This window comes from Copidosoma floridanum, unplaced genomic scaffold, assembly GCF_036245765.1.
Source record: "Copidosoma floridanum isolate Cflo_tuat_1 unplaced genomic scaffold, Cflo_Japanese_pri ptg000004l, whole genome shotgun sequence".
NCBI lineage: Eukaryota > Metazoa > Arthropoda > Insecta > Hymenoptera > Encyrtidae > Copidosoma > Copidosoma floridanum.
In genome coordinates, this window is record NW_028321881.1 from 37,755,853 (window position 1) to 37,769,710 (window position 13,858).

Consider the following 13,858-nt stretch of genomic DNA (forward strand, 5'->3'; position numbering starts at 1 on the left):
TACAAATAATATGGTTTTCGGTCTTAGAAAGTTATAAAATATACGTGCAAAAAACATTTCTCGCATTTCATCATTTTGTTTGAAAACGAAAAATACAATTTATTTAAAAATTTTTTTTGCTGTCTTTAATCTTTTTAGTTTTTTTCGTGAAGAAAGTTTTTTTAATAAAAAATCAAATATGTGATAGTTATTTTGTTATATACTGAAATATTTTAATTTGATTTATCTTCTAAAGATTGCTCCTATCCCAAAGATATCAGAAAAGAAACGCAATAAAGTTTCTTTGTTAGGTTCTGTTGGATACCAGCCTCTGAGTTGACCAAAAAGACCAACAGCAATTAGAGAGCTGTAATACTGTTTGACAGTTGCAGGTAGTATGGATGCAGTTATGATTTTTATGGCCTCAAGTCCATCCCTCTTAAGAAACGACGTCCTGACACAATCGCTGCTATAAGGCGTAGATGCTTGATCTGTGGCTGTCTGGTGTACCTGAAAGAGGAATTCAGTAGGTCAGAGGCTGGACCCAAACATATCGGATCGCAAGATATCAGGCTCATAAACCGGGAGAACCAAACTTAGATTGGCCAATTAAAAATGACCTAGATGCTCTTCGCTTTGTATTGCATAGTTTTATTTAATACTACTATAATAAGAGCAAAAGGAGGAAAATAATAAAATTCCAGGTCATACTAGTCCGCTATAAAGGCATCAACGACGGCTGCTTCTTCTTAGAGTTTCCAAGCAGAGAACATCCCACATATAGCGTTTTTGTTGCTAGCTAAAAGATCCTACACCGGCCTTCCCAATATTAGCATTATGTAATCGAAACCTGTGCTATTTAAAGAGCACTTATTATCTTCATTGTCGACTCGGAAGAGCTAGTTTGCTCTAACATTTTCAGAGGACCATATACAAGAAGCAAATACAGCCTGTGTCTGACACGTCTGTTAAGGCGTGATATTAGATTTGTTCGTCTAATAGATTTTTTGGCTCTTTGTATGATTTTGCATGCTTTAGTAAACAAAAAATTAAAAATTAATGATGTACAAAATTTTATTGAAACCATGTGCTGCTGAGGTAAAAGGTTAGGGAGCCGACTTGTCCTGGTGGTTAAGTATCATACAAAGAGCCAATAAATCCATTAGACGTACAAGTTTGATGGACGCATCAGACTCAGGCTGTATTCGCTTCATGTATACGGTCTTCTGAAAATGTTAGAGCAAACCAGTTCTCCCGAGTCGACAATGAAGATAATGAGTGCTCCTCAAATAAAATAGCTTTTGAATACATAACGCTAAAATTGGGAAGGCTGGAATCAGATTTTTTGACTAGCAACAAAAACGCTAAATTATGGAATACAAAGCAAAGGGCATCTTGGTCGTGTCGAACTGGCCAAGTTAAGTTTGGTTCCGCTGGTTCATGAGCCTGATATATATCTTGCGATCCGATGTGTTTGGGCCCAGCCTCTGACCTACTGATTTCCTCTTTAAGGTACACCAAACATCCACAGGTCAAGCATCTGCGTCTTATAGCAGCGATTGTATCAGGACGTCGTTTCTTAAGAGGGATGCACTACCTGAGGCCATAAAAATCATAACTGCATCCATACTACCTGCAACTGTCAAACAGTATTACAGCTCTCTAATTGCTGTTGGTCTTTTTGGTCAACTCAGAGGCTGGTATCCAATAGAACTTATATAACAAATTAAATATATATGAGTGATCCAAATGTAATAAAAACGTATGTTCCATCAAAACATTTTTACCACGTGTACTGAACGTCCATGAGTTGTAAAATAATTAACTAATATTTTTATAAAGTGCTGAATTGATGAATTTTTTATGACAAAAGCTTTTAATATACGTATTTTATAACATCAATAGTCATTTTTGCTTTGAAAAAATAATTTACTAATATCAAAAATGATTGAACGTCCCTTACGGAGTACGTATGTAGGGCCTACCTAGTGACTTGTTACGAAGCGCCATCTAACACTGTACGTTGGCTTCGCGTGGTAGGCTAATGAAGCTGCCTAAATAAGGCTTACCTACCACCTACTTATGATTTCTAACATGGTCTGTCTTTGTTTAATGGCTTTGAATACATATGTATGTATATAAAACTTTGATTCACCATATATGTATCATTATTTGTAGTAGTGATTAATTATTTACAGGGCGACTTAACTATGAAAGAGTGTTTTTCCTCTGCGCGTCATAGTTCTTTACTGTGCATGCTACGGTAAAAGCATTATACCAGTTGCTTACTTATATGGTATATTAGTGATTAGGTCATATGAAAAATATCATAAAGTTACCCGAGAGTAAGTGGTAGAGCGGAGTCTCGAAGCTGAGCCCTCCAGATGAGAAGCAAGTGCTCTTCCACTGAACTGTGACTTTAAAAATACCTGTAACCAACATCATGCAGACGCCGTCGGTAGCACTGCTGTATTTTTAAAATACACCAATCTACACCATAAGTACTAGAAAAGTTTGGTTTGCTACTTATTTAACGATAAGACCACATTTCGTAAAAACTGAGCCAGAAGAAATTTGGAAAGTGAATTTAAGCATTTTGAGATACACAAGTCTCGTTTTCGTTGTTCTAACGACTTTCTGAAAAATAAATTTTTTGGTAAAGCTGTAAAATAGGATTAAAGAAACTGAATTTAATCAAAATACTACGACTTCCCTTTCTTTGAGTATAACCCTGACTATAGTTGGCCGTGGTTCAAAGATGGCTGAGAATTTTATCTATGCGGGGAAAACTCTAAGATTAGGGACCAACACTCGATCAATATCAGTAATTAAATGTTGGAGGTTGGGTTCGTTGCCCAGTGTAAAAGAGCGAAACCGCTCGGGTTGCCGATTCTATGAAGAAAAACGTCTTAAAGTAGATATTGTTTGATTCCAAGAACAGCTAATAATACAATAAATAATGACAAGTACTAAGGGCTATGCTGTTCAAATTGACTTTATTTGAAAAACGACGTTTCGACTACTCCAAGGCAGTCCTCATCAAGTCAAATATTAAACAATAATCGCAGAGTGTCGTCAATGTAAAATGTTTATTCTACTCAACTGCGATATAGTACTATATATATAGTTATCTGGTTATCTGGTTATCTAGCGGAACTCTTCACCTTCAAACCCTCATCCTCTCGACTCAGGCAGTCCGATGCTCTAGAACTGCAACTGGCTCATACTAAGCTCGACATTTACAAACACTCGTTTACTATTGGCGCTGCCAGGGAGTGGAACTCCCTTCCTGCTAACTTGCGGATTGACTCCCCGCTTGCTAGATCTAAAAGTCGGCTTTTGCGTGCAATCAAGGAAAAAGATTATATACTGAACTCATAACCAATTAGCTTTCTTTTTTTATTATTATTATATATTACTTATTTAACTTTATGTATTTATTATACTTTTACTTATATGTCTTTCAACACTATTAACTGCGACTATCTTGTATCTTGGACCTGCGTGTCCTCTAAACTTATCTTATGTACTTAATGCTAAGGCTACTATGGACCTTTGGTCCTTAGCCTAATAAATCTACTCTACTCTACTCTACTCTCTCTGTGGAAGCATGCTACTATCGTCCCTATACCCAAAAAAGACAAAGCTGTTGCTGCTAAGGATTTCAGGCCCATAAGCATCCTGGCCGCAGGGGGAAAGTTGCTTGAGGCAGTCGCTCTCTACAAAATTTCGGAATACATAAGTAGAAGGAGCATTCTCGATAGTCATCAGTCGGGCTATAGGTCAGGACATAGTACCCATACCGCTCTGATTAACATCGTCGACGATATCCGGAGCGCCATGGATAAGGATCAAATAACCCTACTTGTCTCCATTGATCAGACTCGAGCTTTTGACCTTGTTAACATCGAACTACTTGTCAATAAGCTCAAGTGTTACGGTTTCTCAGACCCTGCCGCGCAATGGATCGAATCTTACTTATCAAATCGCACACAGACTGTTCGCTCACCAGATGGTGAACTTTCTCAGACTTTGTTTCGCAGCCTCGGCTTGCCGCAGGGGAGCCTACTAGGACCTCTTCTGTTTTCAATTTTCATTAACGATCTTCTTGCTGTCTGTCAGGATTGTGGCTACCACATCTATGCTGATGATTTCTGTTTTTATTTCCATGGCCATGTCAAAGAAGCCGAGCGTCTTATTGAACAAGTGAACTTAGTATTATCGCGAATTTCTGTATGGGCTGAACAGAACGGCCTAATAGTAAATGTACTGAAGACTGTTGCCATTTGGTTTGGAACCCGGGGATTTAGGAATAGAATGAACCAAACTCTACCTCCTATCAAAATGAACGAGGCCATCATCGACACCAGTGATACCATCAAGCTCCTCGGTGTATTCCTCGACTCATCTCTCACTATGAGACCTCATTGCACTGCCACCGCCGCCAGCTGTTTCACTGCGCTTGCAAAACTCAAGCGCCTTAAAGACTGCATACCTAGAGATACAAAGCTACTTCTCGTTCAATCACTGGTTTTTCCACGACTCGAGTACTGTGCAGCGTTGCTTTACGGACTTTCGACCGAGATGACGACCAAATTAGGTCGATGCAAAAATGCCGCTCTCCGCTTTGTAGAAAACATGCGCAAATCGGAACACATCACACCAGCATACCGCAAACATCACATCCTGTCTTTCAGTAGCAGGATCCTTTACTGCATGCTTAGTCTGTTGGCCGGTGTCCTCAAAACTGGAATTCCTACCTACCTCGCAGATAGATTTGCCTTTAAAATTACGTTATCAGATACAGTCTGTTCTAGAAGATCAAACACCAAAGAACTCTTCGTACCCAAAGCCGCTCTGGACATATTCAAAACTTCATTCACTGTCGCAGCGGCCAGAGAATGGAACAGGTTACCTGTCAGCCTCCGTATGAGTTTCTCTAGACTCGGCTTCAAGCACAGACTATTGGATTTAATTCGATCACGAGACAACCGGCTACACGATCCTTAGTCTATAGTGGATTAATTCTTATACCGATTACCAGTGTCAAATTTCTTTTATTTACTTTTTAATTCATTCAATTATTTTTCTTTTTTAATTTTAATTTTACTTCACTTTACTTTATACTTGTTTTTCTGCGCCAATGTTTATGCTGACACATATTTTTGCTGCTATGCAGCTCTAATGTATCAATCTCTGTGTCTGATATGTACTTACCTTGTCAAGGCTATTCTGGGACTATGGCCCTTAGCCTAATAAATCTAAATCTAATCTAATCTCTCTCTCTCTCTCTCTCTCTTTGCAGTGAGTTTGCTGTACTGACGTGTACTTCTTGTGCTCCTATCTTTTACCATTTCAAGAACAATTGCTGAATTTTTTGTGGAGTTTTTTCTCGTAGGTGAGTCAAACCAGGAGCTAGGAAGGCACTCACCTAATACTCTTGGGTAATATCGGCCTCCTGGGGACTGGTAACTCCGTTTTCGTTGCTACTGCTGTTTCCATAACCTCAACTCTGCTACTGCGAGGCTGTTGCTTTGCCTTGCCAGGACGACTGTTGACGACCTTTGCCACGCACTGTGCTCAGTTTGCCTACAGCTCATTCAAACCTACAGAAAAATTAGTGTTGCCCTGTATTTCATCTGAGCGGCTACGTGGTGTACCTCCCTCTGGGCTACAACATATATCTAAGTTGTACTGCTTTATCGACAGAGTGTCTTACTGTGTTTGTTCTGTTTACTTTAATTACGTTGCTTTCAACGTCGTCTATAGATGGGGCGTAGTGTAGTAAATAGTGCGTGAGTATGTCAAGCAGTTGTTTACGTTGTAAAAGAGTTTTAAAGCGCGATTGTGAACCAGACGTGGTGTGCTTAGTCTGTCAAAAGAGATTCCATACGAGTTGTCTAGATACATATAACCCCACTGATTATTCTTTTCTTGGTTGTTCAAAGCATTGCCCTGTACCAAACGCCTCAGCTCACTCGGAGCTGAGAAATTTAAATCGTCCTGTTTTAACCCCATCATCGGTGTTCAACAAGCGACTCAGATCTCCGCCGTCGCCATCATCGGAGCAGTCAACCAAAGCAGCACGCGTTGACACATCACCTACGGTTGTCTCGGACGTTTGTCCTGTCGCAGAGTTTTCTGCTGAAAATATGGCTGATCCACCACTATGGTTTCAGCAATATATGGTGATCTATGCTGCTGATATGAGGGAGATCAAGGAGATGCAGAAGTCTTTGGACAAGCGTATTACGGCGGCTGAAAATTGTCTGACCGAGATCTCTCAGCGCTTGGAACCTATAGAAAAGGCATATGCTGATAATACTTCCACTGCTACTGTCTCATTGCAGGACGGGTCTATGGTGACCACCGATCGTTGTGAGGTTTTACTTACAGGCATTTCACAGATTTTAACATTATCACACCAAGATATTGTCAAATGTTTATTAAAAGCCATTGACTTGCAGCATATGTTGTCTTTGATCACTTTTACACGTGATTGGGCCTATAAGCGGACTAGTGCATCCTCAACTCAAGCAGCCACATCTTCTTCAAGGGCCATTGTGCTAGAGTTATCTTCTCCGGTTGCTAGGAATCGTTTATTGTACCAGGCTTATCATCTTGCTGCAGCAAATAACACTACCGTTTTTGGTTCTGGTGGCGTGGGTTGATTGGGCTTGCGCGCTTTATGGCCAAAACCTTTGCATCAACTACTGTCAAAGGCAACTGCAGCAGCAAAAAATCTTAACTATACTCGCCCAATAGTTCGTGACTAAAAGGTCTTCATGCGTCAGACAAAAAAAGCTGCTCATATTTATGTACCATCGGAAGCCGATCTTGCCACACTTCCTGTCCATTCAGCCGCAACTAATACGCAATGAGATTAACTACCCCGTCCAGTATCATCGGGTTGCTCTTCCAATATCAAAATAGGCCATATTAATATCTATAGACTTAAAACAAAATTTTCACTAATTGAAACCAAATTATTAAACAGTCAGTAAATAGCCCTTAGAGTCTCAGAAACCTTTTTACACCATCTCGATAACGATTCCATAGTTTTCATTGACGGTTATTCAATTTATCGCACTGATAGAGAGGGAAAAAAAGGTGGAGGTGTGGCTATCTATGTTAACGATGCTATGAAGGTTCGAGTCCTGGCAGGGTCGGTTGTTGTCTATGACAATACGTCTGAATGTCTTATAATCGAGATTTCACAAGGTGTCTTTAAATTATTATTTGCTACTATCTACTGACGCCCAAAATCTGCTGACCCTATTAAATTCTTCAACGTGCTCACTGAACACCTTGCCCTGTACTCTCTCTCTCTCTCTGTAGTCGTAGGAGATCTCAATGTAGACATGGGCAACCATCGTACTCAGGCTTGGACAGATTCTTTCGTTGTCGCTGCAGCTTACCTCATTAATGGCTTACCTTGCCCTGACTTTGCCCCTGACGGTCTTCCTAAATACAAAGGTGCTATCTTCCAAGAACTATTACGTTGTGACACTGGCGAGTGGAAAAATGGGGCTATGACTTTCTGACTGGTCACACTATCACGTGCATGTTTTATTCTATCATTTCTTATTTTATTTTATTCCATACTGTATTGTATTATCTTGCTGTATACATATCTATACATTAATAATCCTTTATAGTTACTGATTATGTTTATTTTACTGAAGATAATACTGCTTGGCTGCTCGTAGTTCGCACAATCTTTAATCTTTTATCTTTAATAAACAAATAAGGATAATTGTAAATATAGTGATAATGATGTATATCTAAATAATTTTTCTCAATATCATTGTTTTAGTGACTTTTAGTATATACCAAATTGTCACTTATTGAAAGGGCTATACTGCTAGTTGTAATATGACACTTTTTAACAGCTCACAAATGGAGTGATACTTTTCAGTTATCATGTCGCTGTTGTTGAAGAGAGAATTATATTATACTAATCTTCTTAACCTTTAATCAAATTTTACATGTATTAATGAACACTATATAATTATTGTTATTGGAATACTTGACAAACGTAATTTTGATACTGGCCAGATAGGGTTTTACCCCATGGCCCAATAAATATATCTAATCTAATCTAATCTCGTAGGCTTTCAGATATCTCTCAAACAGTTACCTTATCTAAAGATGACATTGTCATGAAACTTTTAAAAGCACTTGGCATTCCGAAGCTCGAACCTCAAACGATATTCATTCGCAACTGGAACTCAGCAGGGAAAAATGCCGGCCCATCGGCGGCCTCAACAAGCGCAAATATGCAGGCACAAGCACCAATAACTAAGGCTATCATGCTCCAACTAGTAGTGCAAGTATGCTGTAGTCAAGCTCTCGCAAAAAACCAACAACAACATTTTCGGTAGTGGCAGATCTGGCACTATATCACTCCAAGCTTTCTGGCTAAAGCCAACATACGATCTACTGCGCAAAGCAACAATTAGGGCCAAAGAGCTCAATTACGCACGCCCGATAGTTAGAAATTACAAACTGTATATGCGTCAAACAAAGCGATCCCAGCCTATTCACATACCAAATGAGCACGCACTACTATCTTTACAGAACTACCATCGTCCAGAAACCACTACAGACACGAAAAATTTAAACAATGAACCACACCGTCCAGTCGCCACCTCATCACACAACAAACTGCGAATATCCCATAAAAAAATTAATCGGCTAAAAAAGAACTTCAGTATTCTTGAATCGCAAATAACATCACTTCAATAGACAGCTGTTGGTATTTCAGAAACATTCTTAGATGATTCTGACCCCGATTCGTTAGTTGAAATTGAGGGATATAACATCCGTCGTCTCGATAGACTCGGAAAAGAGGGAGGTGGAGTAGCGGCTTACCTCGATTTATCTTTCTCGGTACGGACACTCACACAATCAGATCCGTTATACGACAACACACCTGAATTCCTAATACTTGAACTCAAAAAAGCGCATACAAAATTACTCTCCTCAGTTATAGACAGACGTCCGAAGTCTACCTACCCGGAACACTTTTTCTCATGCCTTGCTGAGTACTTTCCAATGTACCCATTCAGCGTGGTTGTTGGTGACTTCAACATAGACTTGTGTACAGAATATCATGCATCAAGGTACATGAAAAAAATACTAAACTCCAACGGTCTGTAATTAGTATCTGTTAAACCAACATACCACGCAGTCTATCAAAATAGACCCTCACATACATGTATTGATCTTATTTTAGTTAGTGACAGAGAATCAGTAGCACAATTCATCAAATCTAACGCTCCATTTGCCACAGGTCATGACTGGACGGAAATTCTCAAAAATCTATCAACTACAAAAACTTTACCCACACCAATTACTGCCGGCTCATTGACTCGTATCAACAAAAAAGAACTGTTAGATAAATTTAAAAACTCCTTCGATAGGTCCAATCTCAGCATAAATCCACACTCGTCAAATTCAGCTCACACACTTTACGAAATAGATAAACTCACATCATCGCTTAATAATGCTGTTATACAAGCCTTCTACTCACTAGCTCCTCTTCACGTGATAACCAGCTCTAACCGATGAAAAATCTGGGCAAACGAGAAAATTCGGTGTTTAATGCGTAAAAAAGATCGAGCTTACAAAGACTATCGTCAATCAGGCCTCATCATGGACTACCACAAATTTAAACACCTACGATCCACAGTGTGCAATGCACTTGACACAGCAAAAAACAGCTATGATGCTTCCAAACTTAACTCAACACCAGATTCTCGCCTTTTATGGCAAATTCTTTGTAACATGCAACTGACAGGTTCGTCAACCAATACATCAGCCATAACATTCAACATCGATCAACTTAACAAATATTACTCTTCTGTCACAGCCCGTTCCCATGCTTTTACCAATGAAGACCTTCAGCGAGCTCTGACCATCAAACTATCAGAAGACAGGCAAAAGATTTTTACTCTTTGGGAAGTAGCTGAAAGCGAAGTAACTCTAGCGCTAAAAAGAGCCACTCCTAAAACAGTAGGAGTCGACGGCATATCTGTCAAAATATCAATGCTTCTACCTCACATTATTGATCCACTCAGATTGATCATAAACACATCTATTAACACTGCTACTTACTTGGCTACATGGAAGAATGCGCTCATCAGACCACTCCCTTAAATAAAAAAATCCGCAATCACCATCTGATACAAGTCACATAGCTTGTCTCACAAAATTCTCAAAAACTATGGAAGAATAATAGATTTTTAACTTACAAACCACCTCAATATCAACTACCTCCACGACCCACACCAGACTGGCTACAAGAAGGGTCACAGCACCCAAACAGCGCTCTTAAACCTTACGGATGACATTCGTCTTGGTATCGAGAGAGGCTGCTGCACAATAATAGTGATGTTTGACCTGGGTTGTCATGCAAAACTACTGTTAAAATTACGGAAGATTGGAAGCTGTGACTCCACCTTACGTTGGTTTTACTCGTATCTTCGTGGAAGAAGACAATCGACTATGGGCAACAACGGTGCGCGTTCGAGTTGGGTGGATGTGCCTTGTGGCTTGCCACAGGGGAGTGTGCTTGGCCCCAGGCTCTTCACGATTTACATACGTGAACTTCCAAGCGTACTTCGCAACTGCAAACACAACATATTTGCAGATGACCTGCACATCTACCTGACAGTACTTTGCGGCGATCTCGGTGAGGCTGTTGAGTGAATAAACAAGGACATTTTGGCAATAGTATTGTGGCTTAACGAGCACGGCTTGTGACTTAATCCTGATAAAATTAAAGCCATACTTTTTGGCAGTCACACATTTGTTTCTCGCTTAAATCGAGACTTAGTGCCTGCGATCTCTGTGTCAGGGCAAATTATAAACTACGTCGAGCGAGTAAATAGTCTAGGTGTGTGGCTCAATCACGACCTCTCCTGGGACACCCATGTAGATCAAATCTCTGCTCGTGTGTACCGCACTCTTCGCGTTTTGCGTCAACATCGTCACTCTTTGACTCATCAACTCCGCAAAAATCTCGTCAAGTCACTGGTGCTTCCGCACTTTGGTTATGCCTGCGCAGTGTATAACAGTGTCCTAACAGTATAACCTGCGAGATTCGATTACAACGACTGTTAAGGTAGTTCACTCAGCCCAGTAGTACTCCACTCAACGAAATGGCGCACAGATCATGCTATCTTGTACTCATACAAGAATCAGTTGATAACCACTGCGCTCTTTTTTCGTCCGCTTGTTGCGCAGAAGAACGAAATCGGAGTTCTACGCATCTCCGTATATTACCTGATCCAAATTCTGACAACGTTGCTAGTGGGTTTGTTGTTTTGCTTACACTGACGTGGCAGTTGTGTCCAAAGGTTATGAAAAGTAGACTATAGATCATGCCGCGAAAACAAATTTTCACTGATTATCGCAAGAAAAATGGAAGATTTATTTAAAAAAAAACAGTTTACGCGATATAAAGCAATGATAGACGCGAAAAATAAGGTTATCAAAGAAGTTTTGAATAAGGTGAAAAGAGAAGGTAGGAGAAAGCGTATAGTTGATTTGGATGTGCTTGGAGAGAATCTGAGATGTAGAGAGTGTCAATCCATTTTATCTTTGACCAATACGATTGAAGAAAAGTGTGTAGGCCTTCATTCTGCCTTAATAATCAAATGCAATTCATGTAAAGAAACAACGAAAGTGGAAACAAGCGATAAGAGTGAAAATGGCAAATCAGAAGTAACTGCATCTATTGTGCTAGGTAAGTATTCAATACAGAAGTGCCGAACTATAGTGTAATAAATTTCTTGTTAACTGTATATTTGTTATAAAGTCCTTTTAAATAAAAGATATGCAACGTAGTGTATATAATTTATAATAAAATAATTCTCGGTAATCAAATCAGTACGTTTATAGAATATGAATGTTTATATATTCATATGTTTAGGAGCTGTACACGCAGGTGTTGGAAACACAAATATAAACAAAATTGTTTCTTGTGCGAATCTAGCAACTATCTCGAATCGTTTGTATAAGCAGTACGAGGCAATGATAGGAGCAGCAATCGAAACTGAAGCTAAATCCAGCTGCTTACGAGCTGCGATGGAAGAGAAAAAATTAGTTATAGATAGCATAGAAAAGCTACGTAAAGATTTGTAAGGATCAATCTTAAATAATCGCCAGTGAATTAAATGTATTGTATATATCTGTATGTGATTTCTTTTAGTACGTTCACTATTGTGTACGTACTAAAGAGTCACATTTTCAATGTTATTTTTGAGTTTTATATTTTTTAATTAGAATATTTGTGACTGATAATTATGATTTCAGATTTATACGCACACATATATATACATTTATATACATTTATACACATTTATATACTTTTACATTTTACATGATTTATTTAAACAATTCTATATACAACTTTTAAATAAAAAATAACTTTATACGTTATTGTGTGAATCCTTATGAATTTTCCTTAGGTCACCTGAAGTTGCCTCAGATTTATACCCAAATTTAAACATCCTACAATCTTTATACCTTGACTCAAGTCCTGAATCACAAAAATCCTTCGATTCTGCTCTAGGCGAAATTATTAATATTATAGTTTCCTTCGATTCTGGTTGGACTAAACGTGGCAATGGCCGAAGCTATGATAGCTTAAACGGGTACAGTACTACAATTGGATTCTTGTCGGGTAAAGTACTCGATTATACAACGAGAAATCGGAAATGTCGCACATATGATGCAGGGCATAATGTAGATCACAACTGCCGGAAAAACTTTCATGGAAATGCGAAAGCCATAGAAGCAGACGCTGGCGTCGAATTGATAAACCACAGCAAAATTTTAAAAGAAGCTGGATTACAAGCCAGGTGCATTATCGGTGACGAAGATAGTTCAATGATATCTGCTATGCGAAAAGACAATCCAAATATTAATATTCACAAATTAGCTGATACAAATCATCTTGTAAAGAATTTTAGTGATGAATTGTATAAGTTAAGAGATTCGCACAAACAATTGAACCGAAAAGGAGTAATTAAACATGTAAAGAAATGTTTTTCTTACGCTGTAAGACAAAATAAGGGTCAAAGTAAAGCGTTAGCTAATGAGTTGAAAAAAATACCGGATCATTTATAAGGTCGCCATAAAAATTGGGGTTCTTGGTGCAAACCTAAAAGTAAGCATACCGTTTTATTGTCAGATAACGATTTGTATAATAAGTTGGTGAACTTTTCTGATAAGTATGCTGCAAATTCTCATAAATTTTCGATATCGGCATCTAGTCAAATTAATGAAGAATTCAATAATATCGTTACTCATAAAGCAAAAAAAAATGAATGTCTTAGTACAAGCGCGGCTAATGATTCTAGAGCTGCCGATAGTGTGTGCGTTTTGAAAAAGCGCTTGGATTATCTGTAGGAGAAAATACTACTAAATACGTTATTGCTTCCCAAAAAAAAATTATTTCAAGAAAAGAAAAAAGTAAATTAGTTTCGAGTAAAGTACGAAGATTAAAGTTGAAGCAAGAACGTGAAAATTTACGAAAAAGTAAAGAAAAGTCAGAAGGTGTGACATACGCGAGTAATTGTAATTTTGAAGCCAAAATAAGTTAGCCGAGGAAATATGTGATTCAATAACTTGTTCAGACAAAGTTGTTTATTTCGATTTAGGATCTACTGGATTTGAAGCTGACGCGGATATTATTCAAATTGCGGTGAAATGTAATCACAACATTTTTAACGTATATATCAATCCAGTAAAAGAAATTAGTTATGGAGCAATGAAAGTTACCGGTTTTAACAAGATTAATAATAAGTTGTATCTACGTGATACACCAATTCAAACTTTAACAATCACTGAAGCATTGTCATCTTTTGAA

General features: G+C 38.5%; 2 protein-coding genes across 3 annotated transcripts in view; both read left to right on the forward strand.

The window, feature by feature from the left end:
• The window catches only part of Bem46 (abhydrolase domain containing 13-like protein Bem46), a 73,021-nt gene that overhangs the window by 12,788 nt on the left and 46,375 nt on the right, over positions 1-13,858 (forward strand). The gene's annotated exons all lie outside the window — the stretch shown is intronic.
• On the forward strand, positions 10,489-12,129 carry LOC106642423 (uncharacterized). Its single transcript, XM_089598033.1, has 3 exons — positions 10,489-10,675; positions 11,450-11,731; positions 11,918-12,129. The coding sequence occupies exons 1-3, from the start codon at positions 10,489-10,491 to the stop codon at positions 12,127-12,129; spliced, it is 681 nt and encodes a 226-aa protein (XP_089454159.1).